This window comes from Salvelinus namaycush, chromosome 7, assembly GCF_016432855.1.
Source record: "Salvelinus namaycush isolate Seneca chromosome 7, SaNama_1.0, whole genome shotgun sequence".
NCBI lineage: Eukaryota > Metazoa > Chordata > Actinopteri > Salmoniformes > Salmonidae > Salvelinus > Salvelinus namaycush.
Genome location: NC_052313.1, coordinates 19878852 through 19898758, shown reverse-complemented (window position 1 = coordinate 19898758; position 19907 = coordinate 19878852). Strand labels below are relative to the sequence as shown.

General features: G+C 42.3%; 1 protein-coding gene across 1 annotated transcript in view; it reads left to right on the top strand.

The window, feature by feature from the left end:
• The first annotated feature begins 817 nt into the window (after positions 1-817).
• Positions 818-19907, top strand: part of LOC120050373 (serine/threonine-protein kinase 17A-like) — a 43537-nt gene continuing 24447 nt past the window's right edge. The window contains exon 1 of the mRNA XM_038996959.1: positions 818-1281. Within this exon, the coding sequence (XP_038852887.1) occupies positions 1103-1281 (179 nt within the window). The 5' untranslated portion in view covers positions 818-1102. The remainder of the gene's footprint in view (positions 1282-19907) is intronic.

Sequence of the window (19907 nt, the reverse complement as noted above, 5' to 3'; positions counted from 1 at the left end):
AGGGTAAGCCGTCAATGTAAATACGAATTTGTTCTTAACTGAGTTGCCTAGTTTAAATAAAGGTTAAATGTACTACTAGTACCACTATTACTATAGTATGTGCACTACTGCACTACTGTCCTTCACCAGAAGAGGGAGAATTTGATTCTCTGCACTCTAATATACATTGCAGATTCTACAAAAGACATGTTCTGCTATGCAAACCCACTCACTCAGGTGCAAGCCTTTAGTTAAAATAGACAAAAAGACACCATATAATCTACTGTTTTGAATGTGTTGTGGTGGGTGTGTTTCTGTAGGGTATTGGAGGGTGGAGGGAACATAACAGTTGTTTCCATTGCAAGATGAACAATAAAGTATTCATTCTATTATACTCTATTTTCTTCTATCATTCTAGTGACTCTCACTGGTTAATGTGCCCAGATTTTACTATGAAAAAATACTATGAAAACTGTACAGGTTAGACAAGGGGAATGTATAGTGACAATCAATTGATTATATTAGTTATTATCTTACTGGGAATTCTCCCTTTCTCATTGAGATAACGGTAGTGCAGTGTTCCGATTAGTTAGGATATTTAAAGCAAATGTAACTTAATTGAATAAGACTCATGGCACTGCGCCCACTGTAGGCTGATCTTATTTATGTGGAGAGCCTTCCCCCTGCTTGTAGTAAAGTAGCATGCGCCACTCTATTTGGTCTAATTACTTGTCAATCAAGAGTGTTACCATGGTGACAGAGAGCAAAGTATCTGACTGGTAAACTTGTATTCAATCATCCGTTGTTCGTACTGATGTGCGAGCGAAGTTAGAATAGATCACCCGGTTACAAACATTTAGTGGAGTTGAAAATATTGATACATTGTTGCGCCCTTCGACATAATTTAATTGAACATGAAAGTAACAGTTCTCTCATCTGAAATATCCGTGAGGCATGCGGTCTTATTTTATCACTCCTAAGCAGCGAAGTACTGCTATTTTTGTAGTCACTTTGTAGGCAACGTTTACTAGCCATCTATTAGCTAGGGAAGTTTGGTTGCGGTAGCTGTTAGGTTTGTTTGAAAGTGACAGGAGATAACAAGCTGTAAAACCGAATCGACGCGATGATTCCTGAATATAGTCCCCGGACCAGCGAGACAAGAAGCCGTACGCGTTGCCACTATGGTCAGGCAGCCGAACCAAACCAGAACCGATGTGGGCTACTCTCCGAAATCAAAACTCCTATCAAGAATGAACTATTCACTGACCACTACACCATCATTCCGGGCAAAGAACTTGGCAGGTACTATACGTGCTTAATAATTACAGGGGGCCATCTATCCATTCAGCTTGTCAAGTTGTCTGTCTGTGAGTTTGTCTGTCAGCCTGAATAACCTTTTTGCTTACTATGACTGTCTGTTTCCATACTTGTGAAAATATAATACAGGAAAATGTTCAATTTCTAGATGAATTCATATTCAAATATCACGGTTTTGGCCTTTAGTAGTGCCACATCTCCATCCCTGCTGTCATTATGTAGACATTTGTCTGCACCACAAGTTCACCTTTAATTGAATTTACATTTAATGAAACGTTGTGGGATGTTGTCCAGCAGTTAAAAGTTGCAACATGTATTTTGGATTGTGCACATAAGTGTAAGTTGATGCAAATCCTTTCAATGGATTCCCCAATGTCGCAGTGCACATGGTTGGAACCAAACAATGATTGGTGCACTCCAATGTTCAACCATGAATACAGGGTCCCAGCTGCCAAATCATGCTTCCATTGTTTGTTGTTGTTTGGTTTGAGAATGCTGAAGTATAGTAGTGGACTTGCATTTTCTCCACAGCAAAGGTCACTCAAGTCCAGTGGTGTAAAGTACTTAAGTAAAAATACTTTAAAGTACTACTTGAGTTTTTTGGGGGTATCTGCACTTTACTTTACTATTTATAATTTTGACTACTTTTACTTCACTACATTCCTAAAGAAAATAATGTACTTTTTACTCCATACATTTTCCCTGACACGCAAAATTACTTGTTACATTTTGAATGCTTAGTAGGACAGGAAAATGGTCCAATTCACGCACTTATCCCTGGTCATCCTGACTGCCTTTGATCTGGCAGACTCACTAAAGACATATGCTTTGTTTGCAAATGATGTTGGAGTGTGCCCCAGGCTATCCTTAAAGAAAAATAATAATACAATTGTTTGTCCGGTTTCTCAATATAAGGAATTTGAAATTATTTATTCTTTTACTTTTGATACTTAAGTACATTTTAGCAATTCCATTTACTTTTGATACTTAAGTATATTTAAAACCAAATACGTTTAGGCTTTTACTCAAGTAGTATTTCACTGTGTGTATTTTACTTTTACTTGAGTCATTTAATAAGCCATCTTTACTTTTACTCAAGTATGACAGTGTGGTACTTTTTCCACCACTGCTCAAGTCATATCTTTGCTGAGTGTTTGAACTGCGATGTGGGCGGCCACACCTTGTGATGTGCCTGCTAAATCGTAAAATAAGCAGATGGGTTCTGTAATGAAACATGCAAGAGCTTTTTCTCCCTCTGTTTTCAGGCTGTCTTCACTAGGCCTAGTCTTGGGACCACATCATAACAATTACAGTACTAATGAATGCATTTTACAAACACACTATTGGTCTTTTTTACTTCATTAAGTATCTACATTTCTCTAAGCATAGGCGTATGACTTGGCAATGGCTCTGTTTCAAATTGCCTTCAGTTGTAGCTGCGACTTAGATGCATCACCCTCCATGTTGTAAAGTTTGATGAAACATGATAATTACAGCATAGCCTGCATACACTACTGTACCCTTTCCACTCAGCGACGCCAATAAAAATACATCAAGACTTTGTCATTGGCGCTTTGAAACTCCAAACTTCACCACCGAATTAGGGTAAATCCATTTGTATTCAATCACTTTTTGACAGCACCCCCATTTGATTTGAACAAAACCTTCCATACATATTTTTGCCCATTGTAGAAGTGCTCAGAAAGTGACTTTTTGGACCTGAATGACAAAACATTCACGAGAGAGACATTTTCAAAGTTGACCCATTTTGCATACCCCACCATACCATGAGACATCCATGTCTTCATCACTAGAAAATATAAACAGTTCAGATTCACATTATTTAAAAGTTTCCAAACAGGGTTGTCAAACTACTTTATCATTTCTGGCCATTTTTTTGTTGTTACCTTTAACATCTATCTAAAAACGCATAAACTTCCATTTTTTTCCATATACAGTGCCTTCAGAAAGTATTCACACTAGAGGTCGACCGATTATGACTTTTCAACACCGATACCGATTTATTGGAGGACCAAAAAAAGCCGATACCGATTAATCTTCCGATATTACAAATATATATATATTTTTTTTAAATGACAATTACAACAATACTCAATGAACACTTTTATTTTAACTTAATATAATACATAAATAAAATCAATTTAGTCTGAAATAAATAATGAAACATGTTCAATTTGGTTTAAATAATGCAAAAACACAGTGTTGGAGAAGAAAGTAAAAGTGCAATATGTGCCATGTAAAAAATCTAACGTTTAAGTTCCTTGCTCAGAACATGAGAACATATGAAAGCTGGTGGTTTCTTTTAACATGAGTCTTCAATATTCCCAGATAAGAAGTTTTAGGTTGTAGTTATTATAGGACTATTTCTCTCTATACCACTTGTACTTCATAGACCTTTGACTATTGGATGTTCTTATAGGCACTATAGTATTGCCAGCCTAATCTCGGGAGTTGATAGGCTTGAAGTCATAAACAGCGCTGTGCTTCAAGCATTGCGAAAAGCTGCTGGCTAACGGAGGAATGTGCGGTTTGAATGAATGCTTACGAGCCTGCTGCTGACTGAGCGGTGGTAGGCAGACTGCAGTCATCTGAAGGAATAGGTTCATTCTATGATTGAAATGACACCCTCCCTGTATTTACGAGCATGTTGTCTCAACTGGTGGCAGGCGCAACACAAACTCAGATGATGTGAAATAAGGTTTAAGCTACAACATATGCGATTCTGAAATCAATCTGAGGTTATACGCTTTAATGACTTAAAAAAATAAAATAATGATCAGATATTTTGACAAGCTTTTAAATGATGAAGACATGGATGTCTCATGGTTTGGTGGGTTATTCCAAATGAATAAACTTTGATCACCTTTAACTCTTTAATGTTTTGTCATTCAGGTCCAAAAAGTCACTTTCTGACCACTTCTTCCATGGGCAAACGTGTTTGGAAAGTTTTGTTTAAATCAAAGGGATGCTGTCAAAAGGTTATTACATTCAAATGGATTTACCTAATAGCTTTAGTCCATTTTGTTCTTGGAAGCCGTCTCTGCTTTACTGACACAGAAAGAGGGGAGATTCCAGTGTGTTTTTATGAGTGGAATATCTCAGCCTTGTTTATCCACATAGCTCTCTGAACATGCCTGCCACAGTCTTGGGATAGGGACTTTTGCCACTGCACATTCTAAAGAGCACCAGTCAGACTAGGCATTGCAAACACCATACTCAACCATCTGAATGGCACCATGTTCACCCAAGGACAAGTATATTGAACTCCTCTGAGATTTGATTAAACTGATAAGAAATGTGAGCCCTCTTCAACGTCATAGCCATTGCCCTTTTTATAGAAGGTATTTGAGCTTTGTATGAGATTCTAACGTTTTAGCGACTATTTAATTAAAGGGACATTCAGAATGTGGCTTTGCATCGCATGATCGGCCGTTGCGTCTGAGATTAGCTAAAGGCACTCACTTCAAAGTGTTTGGCTAAGCCACATACGAGTCAAATCACTGTGCGCACTGCCCAGTGACCAGCTGCTAGGGAAGTAGCCTTCTGGTGACTGGTCATAAGCATCCTTAGTCTAAAGCCCCCAAATACACCCACTATGAACCCTGGTTTCTTAGATTTTAAAAGAAAAAAGGAGTCAATTGCAACGAAATATTAGATGAACTGGTTTCAGATCATTTTTAACTGCAAATTGAGGCCCGTTAGGCCTAAAGGTAAACACACGTTTCACATCTCAATCATTGGAACGTCTCTAGCTGACCATGTGTTGCTATGTCCTCACTGTTAATTCGTTTTTTTCCAATGACTATCCATTGTAGACAACCTTTACTCAAACAAAGAATGTAAAATGTCTGTAGGATCGTCTCTTCAGGGTATCTGATTGGCTGCAGATTTATTCAATACATTTTTTTTTCTTGAGCGGATGGTCTGGTTGCCAGCACATAATTACAAATCATTTGTAGACGACAAATTGACCGAAAGAAGACCAAACTGATATGTTTGACTAAAACATAATAATTTCAAACCTTGCTTACATTTCTATGCAATCACATGTTTCTCTCTCTTATGCGTGGGAATAATTGGGAACAGATTTCTTACATTAAAATCACTGAGATAATTTTCTGGTGTTTTTAGTCTGTCCAACAATAAAAAATAAATATACACTCACACACACACACACACACACACACATTGCATTCGGAAAGTATTCAGACCCCTTCCCATTTTCCACATTTTGTTATGTTACAGCCCTATTTTAAAATGGACGAAAATATTTTTTCCCCTCATCAGTCTACACACAATACCCAATAATGACAAAGCAAAAACAGGTTTAGACATTTTTGGAAATGTATTACAAATAAAAAACATATACCTTTTTTACATAAGTATTCAGACCCTTTGCTATGAGACTCAAAATTGAGCTCAGGTGTATTCTGTTTTCATTGATAATTATTGTTTCTACAACTTGATTGGAGCTCACCTGTGGTAAATTAAATTGATTGGACATGATTTGGAAAGGCACACACCTGTCTATATAAGGTCCCACAGTTGACAGTGCATGTCAGAGAAAAAAACCAAGCCACGAGGTTGAAGGAATTGTCTGTAGGGCTCAGAGACAGGATTGTGTCGAAGCACAGATCTGAGGAAGGGTACCAAAACATTTGTGCAGCATTGAAGGTCCCCAAGAACACAGTGGCCTCCATCATACTTAATTGGAAGAAGTTTGGAACCCCCAAGACTCTTCCTAGAGCTGGCCGCCCCATCAAACTGAGCAATCGGGGGAGAAGGGCCTTGGTCAGGGAGGTGACCAAGAACCCGATGGTCAATCTGAAAGAGCTCCAGAGTTCCTCTGTGGAGATGGGAGAACCTTCCAGAAGGACCACCATCTCAGCAGCACTCCACCAATCAGATCTTTATGGTAGTGACCAGACGGAAGCCACTCCTCAGTAAAAGACACATGGCAGCCTGCTTGGAGTTTGCCAAAAGGCACCTAAAGACTCTCAGACCATGAGAAACAAGATTCTCTGGTCAGATGAAACCAAGATTGAACTCTTTGGCCTAAATGCCAAGCGCCATGTCTGGAGGAAACCTAGCACCATCCCTACTGTAGCAGCATCATGCTGTGGGGATGTTTTTGAGCAGCAGGGACAGGGAGACTAGTCAGGATTGAGGGAAAGATGAACGAAGCAAGAGATCCTTGATGAAAACCTACTCCAGAGCGCTCAGGACCTCATCATACTGGGGCGAAGGTTCACCTTCCAACAGGACAACGACTCTAAGCACACAGCCAAGACAACGCAGGAGTGGCTTCGGGACAAGTCTCTGAATGTCCTTGAGTGGCCCAGCCAAAGCCCGGACTTGAACCCGATCGGACATCTCTGGAGAGACCTGGAAATAGCTGTGCAGCGACGTTCCCCATCCAACCTGACAGAGCTTGAGAGGATCTGCAGAGAAGAATGGGAGAAACTCCCCAAATACAGGTGTGCCAAGCTTGTAGCGTCATACCCAAGAAGACTTGAGGTTGTGATCTCTGCCAAAGGTGCTTCAACAAAATACTGAGTAAAGGGTTTCAGTTTGTTCACATATTTCACATTTGCAAAAATTTCAAAAATCCTGTTTTTGCTTTGTCATTATGGGGTATTGTGTGTAGATTGAAGGAAAAAAACATAACTTTTTTGTATAAGGCTGTAATGTAACAAAATGTGGAAAAAGTCAAAAGGTCTGAATACTTTCCGAATGCACCGTATATTATTTTGCTCAGAAAACTTGGGGGGCCAAATAAAATGACCCGTGGGCAATCGGTTGGGGAACCCTGACATAAGGCATGGATGTCATGGAGTTAGCTGGAGTTGCATGACGGTTAACAATTTGTTTGCTTGTCTTTGCTTTACTAGTTGTATTAGGACCATTATACTTTTACCAGGGACATTAAATTACCATCGCTGTCTGTCTGTATGCCTCAATTGAGGCTCTAGCCTGAGCCTGGTTTAGATGTAATCTGTTTGTTTGGGTTGGCCTTGTATCAAATTCCTGTAAATAATGTGATTAATGAAGTTATCTGGCTGTAATGCTGAAGTAAGCACTTGACTAATAACCCTACTAAGCTGTCCAAATTCCAGATTTGTCATGTCATTTGGTATTTATTTATTTTTTATTATTCTTTTTAGTACGCCAACCGCCATGAGATTATGAACCTGTAAATTCAGCCTGGAACTAGATTTGAGTTGTGCACATGGCACCTGTGTTTTAGTGTTTTCTGCATGCTGCTACAAAGTTACTGTATTTTACCGCCACTGAGTGTAGCGCTGTCAATGCAGTTAGAGGTAGAGAAATATACAGAGGCCTGTGTTTTTTGCATACTGACGATAAAGCATGAAAGACGAAAGCTCTGAGAACATTCTGTCTGTATCCCTCTGTACTGTGCACAGTGGTGTGAAGTGCGATCCCCGCGGTCCTGTGATTTTCATACTCTTGCATGTAGATAATTGCAGGGCCTAGCGGTGGCCGACCCAGCCCTAAAGAATTCCACAGGCCTCCTGCTCTGGGGGAAACTCCCTGTCCGCATGGATCAACACCAGAACCAAGGCTTAGCCTATGTGTGAGTCATCAAAACTAACCCCATTAGCTGTAAGAGGACCTGGCCATGTAAAAAAAGAGACCCCGTGTCATTTTGGAAGAATGTCCTTTTCTATTTACGAGCTCATTGTCGAGCGTTGAGCTCGGCTGCCGTTTTCAACGTGGTATTGAAATAGCTCAGTTGTGTCTCAGGTTCCAATGAATTTACTGGACAAATGCACTACACGGCCAAAAGTATGTGGACGCTGCTAAGATTTCTAAAGCACTTTCTACATCAGCCGATGTCACAAAGTGCTGTACAGAAACCCAGCCTAAAACCCCAAACAACAAGCATTGCAGATGTAGAAGCACGGTGGCTAGGAAAAACTCCCTAGAAAGGCCAGAACCTAGGAAGAAACCTAGAGAGGAACCAGGCTCTGAGGGGTGGCCAGTCCTCCTCTGGCTATGCCGGGTGGAGATTATTTATAACAGAACATGGCCAAGATGTTGAAACGTTCATAGATGACCAGCAGGGTCATGATGATGATGATGATGATAATAATAATAATAATAATAATAATAATAATAATCAGTGGTTGTAGAGGGTGCAACAGGTCAGCACCTCAGGAGTAAATGTCAGTTGGCTTTTCATAGCCGTTCATTCAGTTAGAGAGTTAGAACTTAAATTCACACAGGACACTGGATGAGACATGAGAAATACTCCAGATATAACAGACTGACTCTAGCCCCCCGACACAAACTATTGCAGGATATATATTGGAGGCTGAGACAGGAGGTTTCGGGCGACACTGTGGCCCTGTCCGACGATACCCCCGGACAGGGCCAAACAGGCAGGAATTAACCCCACCCAATTTGCCAAAGCACAGCACCCACACCACTAGAGGGATATCTTCAACCACCAACTTACTACTCTGAGACAAGGCCAAGTATAGCCCACGAAGATCTCCCCCATGGCACGAACCCGAGGGGTGCGCCAACCCGGGCTGGAAGATCATGTCAGTGACTCAACCCACTCAAGTGACGCACCCCTCCTAGGGACAGCATGGAAGAGCACCAGTAAGCCAGTGTCTCAGCCCCCGTAATAGGGTTAGAGGCAGAGAAACCCAGTGGAGAGAGGGGAACCGGCCAGGCAGAGACGGCAGGAGCGGTTCTTTGCTCCAGTGCCTTTCCGTTCACCTTCACACCCCTGGGCCAGACTACACTCAATCATAGGACCTACTGAAGAGATGAGTCTTCAATAAAGACTTAAAGGTTGAGACCGAGTCTGCGTCTCTCACATGGATAGGCAGATCATTCCATAAAAATGGAGCTCTATAGGAGAAAGCCCTGCCTCCAGCTGTTTGCTTAGAAATTCTAGGGACAGTAAGGAGGCTTGCGTCTTGTGACCGTAGCGTATTTGTAGGTAGGTACGGCAGGACCAAAGCGGAAAGATGGGTAGAAGCAAGCCCATGTAATGCTCTGTAGGTTAGCAGTAAAACCTTGAAATCAGCCCTAGCCTTAACAGGAAGCCAGTGTCGAGAGGCTAGCACTGGAGTAATATGATCACATTTTTGGGATTCTAGCAGCCGTGTTTAGCACTAACTGAAGTTTACTTAGTGGTTTATCCGAGTAGCCAGAAAGTAGAGCATTGTCTAAGTAGTCTAATCTAGACGTGACAAAAGCATGGATTAACTTTTCTGCATCATTTTTTGACAAAAAGTTTCTGATTTTTGCAATGTTACTAAGATGGAAAAAAGCTTTCCTTGAAATATTCTTGATATGTTCGTCAAAAGAGATCAGGGTCCAGAGTAACGCAGAGGTCCTTCAGTTTTATTTGAGATGACTGTACAACCATTAAGATTAATTGTCAGATCCAACAGATCCAACTTTGTTTCTTGGGACCTAAAACTAGCATCTCTGTTTTGTCTGAGTTTAAAAGTAAAACATTTGCCGCCATCCACTTCCTTATGTCTGAAACACAGGCTTCCAGGGAGGGCAATTTTGGAGCTTCACCATGTTTCATCAAAATGTACAGCTATGTATCGTCCGCATAGCAGTGAAAGTTAAAATGTTTCTGAATGACTTCACCAAGAGGTCAAATATATAGTGAAAACAATTGTGGTCTTAAAACGGAACCTTGAGGAACACCAAAATTTACAGTTGATTTGTCAGAAGTCAAACCATCCACAGAGACAAACTGATATCTTTCTGACAGATAAGGTCTAAACCAGGCCCCCTTAGCTGCTATAACAGCCTCCACTCTTCTGGGAAGGCTTTCCACTAGATGTTGGAACATTGCTACGAGGACTTGCTTCCATTCAGCCATAAGAGCATTAGTGAGGTCGGGCACTGATGTTGAACGATTACATGCTGGCTAGACCGGGAATGCGCGTGCAGCATCGCTAGTTGATTTTGTACATCCACACCAGACACGATCCAGACACGCAGGTTGAAATAGCTTTATCTTTAAATCACCCATGTGGGTATATGCTCCTAAAAACCAATGAGGAGATGGGAGAGGCGGGACTTTTTTATCCCCTGGCTACGCATACGCTTGTGAACAGTGTAGATGAAATAACATGTACAATTGAAGTCGGAAGTTTACATACCCCTTAGCCAAATACATTTAAACTCAGTTTTTCACAATTTCTGACATTTATTCCTCTTAAAAATTCCCTGTCTTAGGTCAGTTAGGATCACCACTTTATTTTAAGAATGTGAAATGTCAGAATAATAGTAGAGAATTATTTATTTCAGCTTTTATTTCTTTCATCACATTCCCAGTGGGTCAGAGGTTTACATACACTCAATTAGTATTTGGTAGCATTGCCTTTAATTTGTTTAACTTGGGTCAAACATTTCGAGTAGCCATCCACAAGCTTCCCACAATAAGTTGGGTGAATTTTGGCCCATTCCTCCTGACAGAGCTGATGTAATTGAGTCAGGGTTGTAGGCCTCCTTGCTCGCACACGCTTTTTCAGTTCTGCCCACACATTTTCTATAGGATTGAGGTCAGGGCTTTGTGATGGCCACTCCAATACCTTGACTTTATTTTCCTTAAGCCATTTTGCCACAACTTTGGAAGTATGCTTGGGGTCATTGTCCATTTGGAAGACCCATTTGCAACCAAGCTTTAACTTCCTGACTGATGCCTTGAGATGTTGCTTAAATATATCCACATCATTTTCCTTCCTCATTGATGCCATCTATTTTGTGAAGTGCACAAGTACCTCCTGCAGCAAAGCACCCCCACAACATGGTGCTGCCACCACCATCCCAACCGTGAAGCACGGGGTTCTTCAGCTTGCAAGCCTCCCCCTTTTTCCTCCAAACATAACAATGGTCATTATGGCCAAACAGTTTTGTTTGTTTCATCAGACCAGAGGACATTTCTCCAAAAAGTACCATCTTTGTCCCCATGTTCATTTACAAACCGTAGTCTGGCTTTTTTTTATGGCGGTATTGGAGCAGTGGCTTCTTCCTTGCTGAGTGACCTTTCAAGTTATGTCAATATAGGACTCGTTTTACTGTGGATATAGATACTTTTGTACCTGTTTCCTCCAGCATCTTCACAAGGTCCTTTTCTGTCGTTCTGGGATTGATTTGCACTTATCGCACCAAAGTACGTTAATCTCTAGGAGACAGAGCGCGTCTCCTTCCTGAGCGGTATGACGGCTGCGTGGTCCCATGATGTTTATACTTGCGTACTATTGTTTGTACAGATGAATGTGGTACCTTCAGGCGTTTGGAAATTGCTCCCAAGGATGAACTAGACTAGTGGAGGTCTCCAATTTTTTTCTGAGGTCTTGGCTGATTTCTTTTGATTTTCCCATGATGTCCGGCAAAGAGGCATTGAGTTTGAAGGTAGGCCTTGAAATGCATCCACAGGTACACCTACAATTGACTCAAATAATGTCAATTAGCCTATCAGAAGCTTCTAAAGCCATGGCATCATTTTCTGGAATTTTCCAAGCTGTTTAAAGGCACAGTCAACTTAGTGTATGTAAACTTCTGACTCATTGGAATTGTGATACAGTGAATTGTAAGTGAAATAATCAGTCTAAACAATTGTTGGAAATATTACTTATGTCATGCACAAAGTAGATGTCCTAACCGACTTGCCAAAACTATAGTTTGTTAACAAGAAATTTGTGGAGTGGTTGAAAAACGAGTTTTAATGACTCCAACCTAAGCGTATGTAAACTTCCGACTTCAACTGTATGTGTACATTTATTTTTGCAACGTTCGTGCACGCCATGCGAGCTGTGTGGTCAGCATGTTAGGCCTGGCTCACAGCCGGCATTCCAATTCATGACATTTTTCCGTATGGACCTCGCTTTGTATACGGGGGCATTGTCATGCTGAAACAGGAAAGGGCCTTCCCCGAACTATTGCCACAGTTGGAATGTAATTGTATGCTGTGGTCTTAAGATGTCCCTTAACTGGAACTAAGGAGCCTAGGCCGAACCATGAAAACAGCCCCAGACCATTATTCTTCCTCCACCAAACTTTACAGTTGGCACCATGCATTCGGGCAGGTAGTGTTCTCCCGGCATCCGCCAATGCCAGATTCATCCGTTGGACTGCCAGATGGTGAAGCGTGATACATCACTCCAGAGAATGCATTTCCCCTGCTCCAGAGTCCAATGGCGACGAGCTTTACACCACTCCAGCCGATGCTTGCTATTGTGCAGGGTGATCTTAGGCTTGTGTGTGGCTGCTCGGCCATGGAAACCCATTTCATGAAGCTCCCAACGAACAGTGATTGTGCTGGTGTTGCTTCCAGAGGAAGTTTGGAACTCTGTAGTGAGTGTTACAACCGAGGACAGGCGATTTTTACGCGATAAGCGCTTCAGCACTCTGCTGTCCCGTTCTGTGAGCTTGTGTGTCCAATTCGCGGCTGAGCCGTTGTTGCTCCTGACATTTTCACTTCACAATAACAGCACTTCCAGTTGACCGGGGCAAGGCATACATTTTACGAACTGACTTATTGGGAAGGTGGCATCCTATGACTGTGCCCCGTTGAAATTCACTCAGTTCTTCAGTACGGGCCGTTCTATTGCCAATGTTTTTTTTTTAAATTGGATTTCATGGCTGTGGCTGAAATAGCCGAATCCACTAATTTGAAGGGGTGTCCACATACAGTACCTTTGGCCATGTAGTGTAGGTAGCTTGAAGGTTATACTCGTTGTATAAGTGTGCAACCATTTGTAGTTTAGTTTGTCAACAAATTTCACGGAATTAGCCTAGGTTCGTAACAGGGCTAATAGGTGATGTAAAAGAAAGCCTTGGAAAAACAAACAAAAAGACTAAACTAGACTAAATATTTTGAGGTTTTAAGTCTGAAGCCTTTTCCTTACCATGCTTAACTGTTAAATGTGTTCCTGTTATTAAACCAGCACTACCACATGCCTCAGACAGCATACTAATGAAATCAAGATAACCCACTGCTTTAAATATAGAGAACAAAGAGTGGGTAGTGCTCGCACTACTGTTCTCTCTGGTGACATCCATCACATTTATTTCCACATCGCTTCATCTCTTCTGGATCTTTCCAGGCCTGCTCTAATTAATAAAAGTAGGTTAGGCCTATAATAGCCATAAGGGATATTCAGTTCTTCACATAGTTTCAGCCCTATGCCAAAGTTACAGCCTGTACACATGACTATGGGCTGTATGACAGACATTTGTTTTTTTTGTATTTTCTTTTCATATCGCCATTTTTTGTGTGTGTGTGTATATACAGTGGGGCAAAAAAGTATTTAGTCAGCTACCAATTGTGCAAGTTCTTCCACTTAAAAAGATGAGAGAGGCCTGTAATTTTCATCATAGGTACACTTCAACTATGACAGACAAAATTAGAAAAAAAATCTAGAAAATCACATTGTAGGATTTCTAATGAATTTATTTGCAAATTATGGTGGAAAATAAGTATTTGGTCAATAACAAAAGTTTATCTCAATACTTTATTATATACCCTTTGTTGGCAATGACAGAGGTCAAACGTTTTCTGTAAGTCTTCACAAGGTTTTCACACACTGTTGCTGGTATTTTGGCCCATTCCTCCATGCAGATCTCCTCTAGAGCAGTGATGTTTTGGGGCTGTTGCTGGGCAACACGGACTTTCAACTCCCTCCAAAGATTTTCTATGGGGTTGAGATCTGGAGACTGGCTAGGCCACTCCAGGACCTTGAAATGCTTCTTACGAAGCCACTCCTTCGTTGCCCGGGCGGTGTGTTTGGGATCATTGTCATGCTGAAAGACCCAGCCACGTTTCATCTTCAATGCCCTTGCTGATGGAAGGAGGTTTTCACTCAATCTCACGATACATGGCCCCATTCATTCTGTCCTTTACAGGGATCAGTCGTCCTGGTCCCTTTGCAGAAAAACAGCCCCAAAGCATGATGTTTCCACCCCCATGCTTCACAGTAGGTATGGTGTTCTTTGGATGCAACTCAGCATTCTTTGTCCTCCAAACACGACGAGTTGAGTTTTTACCAAAAAAGTTATATTTTGGTTTCATCTGACCAAATGACATTCTCCCAATCTTCTTCTGGATCATCCAAATGCTCTCTAGCAAACTTCAGACGGGCCTGGACATGTACTGGCTTAAGCAAGGGGACACGTCTGGCACTGCAGGATTTGAGTCCCTGGCGGCGTAGTGTGTTACTGATGGTAGGCTTTGTTACTTTGGTCCCAGCTCTCTGCAGGTCATTCACTAGGTCCCCCCATGTGGTTCTGGGATTTTTGCTCACAGTTCTTGTGATCATTTTGACCCCACGGAGTGAGATCTTGCGTGGAGCCCCAGATCGAGGGAGATTATCAGTGGTCTTGTATGTCTTGTATGTCTTGTATGTCTTCCATTTCCTAATAATTGCTCCCACAGTTGATTTCTTCAAACCAAGCTGCCTACCTATTGCAGATTCAGTCTTCCCAGCCTGGTGCAGGTCTACAATTTTGTTTCTGGTGTCCTTTGACAGCTCTTTGGTCTTGGCCATAGTGGAGTTTGGAGTGTGACTGTTTGAGGTTGTGGACAGGTGTCTTTTATACTGATAACAAGTTCAAACAGGTGCCATTAATACAGGTAACGAGTGGAGGACAGAGGAGCCTCTTAAAGAAGAAGTTACAGGTCTGTGAGAGCCAGAAATCTTGCTTGTTTGTAGGTGACCAAATACTTATTTTCCACCATAATTTGCAAATAAATTCATAAAAAATCCTACAATGTGATTTTCTGGATTTCTTTTTCTCATTTTGTCTGTCATAGTTGAAGTGTACCTATGATGAAAATTACAGGCCTCTCTCATCTTTTTAAGTGGGAGAACTTGCACAATTGGTGGCTGACTAAATACTTTTTTGCCCCACTGTATTTATATATATTTATATGTGTGTGTGTGCATATGTGTGTATATATTTATGTGTATGTATATATATGTATGTATATATGTGTCTGTGTGTATATGTGTGTATATATATATGTGTGTGTGTGTGTGTATTTATAGATCTCACAGACACACACACACACACACACACACACACACACACACACACGTATATTTGTATGCATATACAGTTGAAGTCGGAAGTTTACATACACCTTAGCCAAATACATGTACACTCAGTTTTTCATAATTCCTGACATTTAATCCTAGTAAAAATTCCCTTAGGTCAGTTAGGATCACCACTTTATTTTAAGAATATGAAATGTCAGAATAATAGTAGAGTGATTTATTTCAGCTTTTATTTCTTTCATCACATTCCCAGTGGGTCAGAAGGTTACATACACTCAATTAGCATTTGGCAGCATTGCCTTTAAATTGTTTAACTTGGGTCAAACGTAGCCTTCCACAAGCTTCCCACATTAAGTTGGGTGAATTTTGGCCCATTCCTCCTGACAGAGCTGGTGTAATTGAGTCAGGTTTGTAGGCCTCCTTGCTCGCACACGCTTTTTCAGTTCTGCCCACAAATTTTCTCAAGGATTGAGCAGTTGCAAACCGTAGTCTGGCTTTTTTATGGCGGTTTTGGAGCAGTGGCTTCTTCCTTGCTGAGCGGCCTTTCAAGTTATGTCGATATAGGACTCGTTTTACTGTGGATATAGATACTTTTGGGCCTGTTTCCTCCAGCATCTTCACAAGGTCCTTTTCTGTCGTTCTGGGATTGATTTGCACTTTTCGCACCAAAGTACGTTAATCTCTAGGAGACAGAGCGCGTCTCCTTCCTGAGCGGTATGACGGCTGCGTGGTCCATGGTGTTTAAACTTGCGTACTATTGTTTGTACAGATGAACGTGGTACCTTCAGGTGTTTGGAAATTGCTCCCAAGGATTAACCAGACTTGTGGAGGTCTACAATATTTTTTCTGAGGTCTTGGCTGATTTCTTTCGATTTTCCCATGATGTCAAGCAGAGAGGCACTGAGTTTGAAGGTAGGCCTTTAAATACGTCCACAGGTACACCTACAATTAACTCAAATGATGTCAATTAGCCTATCAGAAGCTTCTAAAGCCATAACATCATTTTCTGGAATTTTCCAAGCTGTTTAAAGGCACAGTCAACTTAGTGTATGTAAACTTCCGACTTCAACTGTATATATATATATATTTTTTTTTTTTACTAGGCAAGTCAGTTAAGAAAATTCTTATTTACAATGACGGACTACCCCGGCCAAACCTTCCCCTAATTCTTATTTACATTGACGCTGGACCACTTGTGGCCGGTTGTGATACACAGTCGGTTGTGATACAGCCCAGGATCGAACCTGGGTCTGTAGTGACGCCTTTAGCACTGCGATGCATTGCCTTAGACTGCTGCGCCACTTGCACCCCCAAATGTGTGAAGAAAAGCTATTTTGCCAACAGTAATCCAGTGGTCAGTGGAGCCTTCAGTGTCTCATGAAGGGAGAAAGAAATCTCTGTCATCATTGACTAAGAGAGTGTGTCATATTTAGTTGCTGTCCTGGGAATCGCCCTGAAGGATTAGACTGCAGTTACAGCATGCGGTGATGCAGCATCCACCTCCTTGGGATAGCTCTTGGTATAGCTCTCAGGGTCCTAGTATGGGGGGGGGTCTTCTCTCTGGATGAGCCTGTGTGTCTGTCGGATGTGTGCAGTGTGCCTTTCACCCACACTCCCCAGTCCCAACCCCTCCCCTTCATGTTTTGAACCAAACCTCCCCCCTCTGGTTCTCACAGAAAGGATCTCTGTGTCTTGACAATCAGGCAGGATTCCATGACATCATCGGCCTGGCTTTTCACGTTGTTTGGGTCTCGCGGCCAGGCCGGTGGCAACATCTGCTGAGCGCCTTGGAAACAGCCAACTGTGGAGAAAGGAGGGGGGGAGGACATGTGAAAGCCAAGTTTGTTATTGAACCCCATCAGCGAGATCCCTCCTCACTCTCTCGTGTCAGGAGATGAGATGAGATGAGGGGAAGGGAAGCGCATGGAGGGGGGGGTTTTATGTCATGCTATACTTCCTCTCCCACCTTCAAAGCAATCTAATTAAGTTGATAGAACTTCCTGTGGGTCACGGCCCTCCCCGACTACAACTGTGACACACCTCACCAAGGAATCGCACGTTTCCATCAACTGGGCCTAATCTGTTTCATATGAACTATTAGCACTAGACATTTTCTCTCTCACAGATTAGAGGTGCTACGCGTTATCGTGTTTCCTTGCTCGCTCAGCAGACTCCATTTGTCATGTCCTTTCACATGTACTGAGCTGTGGCGAGAGACAAAAGCCAGGCAATGAAGTCCAACCCGAGTACGGAAATCATTCATCTCCACAAAGGCGTGGCGGGCGAACCACATCTTTTGTGGGCCATTAACCTCTGTGTAACGGAGCCTGAGCCGGTGGGGTTTTTGAAACAGGCAGCCCAGGGGACGGTGATGAGGTAATAATGCCCTTTCCCAAGGTATTCAGAAAATGTCCTGTGTCCAAAGAGCATGTGAATAGGCAACCTCTTTCTCTCTCTGTCCCTCTCCTCTCCATACAGGGGTCACATGTCAGAGTTCCTTATTCCCCCATGTCATAGACGCAGAGTAAACATACCTCTGGTTTCAGTCCATGCGCTGGTAAGAGGCCCTATTCTTATTGGGGGAAAACGAGGGGTCGGTCAATAAGGAGCTCTTTGCTCTGCCTTGCTTTTTGTTCTAATGGTGATGAGGCTTTCCTCCTGTCAAAAGCAGCCACTACCTAATTACTTGAGGCTCACTCTCCGTGCGCCCGTTGATGATTAATGGAGAGATGGCCGCACTTACTCCGGACACTCGGGCGAAACTACAAGTCTGTTAAAAAAAAAAAAACGCTGGAACAAAAGTAGTTGATTAGCCAAAGTGCACCTGGTTGCCATAATATTGACAGAACTGAGCAGGCAGACAAATACCCCCCATATAAAGTGATTTTGTTTTTAGTGAGTCTACAGACCCATTTCCAAAACATACTTAAAATGCATTAAAAACACGGGCACGTTCTCCCATGGGCAACAGCTGGAGGAAGCGGCCCTGCTGCCAGGCTGGATTCCCTGGCTTAGAGCCTCTCTTTCTGCCATCTGAGGACACTGCTATAGTCTGGCTTTTGGTATCTTGTCAACGCCTCTGCCAACTGGAGACCCTGTCTGCATTTTTATAGACGCTATAAACTGGCCACAATATACCCGGGCTGCGTTCTCTTTTTGCACTGTTTAGATCTGATTCCATTGATGAGAGTAGTTTTGGCGGGAGGGTTTAAAGTAATACCTTTTAACCTTTATAGGAGTGGCTGCAGATGGTAGACGGGAGCTCCTTTTAGTCTGCGTGGACCACTTGTCTGCTACTGCAGATGGAATGAAACCATCTGTCCGGGCTTTGCAGTTATCTGTGAGACGAATGACGACAATGGAAGGCCTCTCAACTTAAAGCCACCAAATTGCCGATGTCATCTGCACCACTCTGTGAAGTGTTGATTCTGTAATTTCTTTGGCACATTGGTGTCAGAAATGGGATGACGCGCAGAAGGTTTGTACCGTACGCACAGTGACTTGAGAGTTTGACACCTACCAGTTAGATGACCTGGCCACTCCATCAGTGTACGCCCAACATAGCAACAACTTTGGTGCCACGGTTTAACAGGTGGTCAAAGTCCAGAGGCCAAAGTGGGCTCACGTCATCTTTAAGCATCTGTCCGTCAGAGCCACTCTAATTTACTGTCAGCATCCATCAGATGTACAGCCACCTGATGAAGTGTCACTCTACCCTTACCAACTGTGTCACTCTCAAAAATTGGGCCTATGCAGAGGCCATTTAGAGGGGACGATCTTGCCGAGGTTAATACAATAAAGCTGAGATCTGTCAGCAGCTTTATCTCAAGCCCCCTCCTACAGTTTGGCCACTCAACTGAGAAAAGAGATGTTAGATTCCTAACATTCCACCTCTTTTAACCCGTAAGTTACCTTACATACTTGCATTGAGCTGACTTTTCCCCCTCAAGGGCTTGTTCAGAATTTCTGAGAGGCTACTGTGTGGAATCTTTTCATATAAAAAAGGAGACGAACCATTCAGCTCCTGGCATGCAAACAGCTCTGGCACACCGCCTGCAGCATAGCCCTGTTATATTAAATTAATCTTCTGCTTGGACGCCTGCCACTGCAAAAATGTGTATGGAAAAAAGATGTCCATTAATTTCAATGAGCATGGGTCAGGAAACTGGGTGTGATAAATTATAAATAAGGAAACTTCAGCCAAAAGCTAAAATGGACCAAAGCAGAGGTGCCACATTCAGACTAGTTTCACAGTTTTTGTAAAAAGAAAAAATTAAAAAAGGAAACTTACTGCCTCTTGATGAAGTCCAGTGGTTTTGAGCCATTTGTCTTTGTGCATAAACGGCCAAGCCATCTGTTCTGAATCGAACCGTTCCTTTACATTGACTGTGACCCAGCAGTCACCCCTGGTCTCTGCACACGTGAAAGCCATCTCTTTCAGGGTGTTGTCTGTGTTTGGACACAGGCTTTGGAAATGTGCTGACATGACTGCAGAAAGGCTGTGGTCTGTTTTAAAGGTACCAGAGTCCC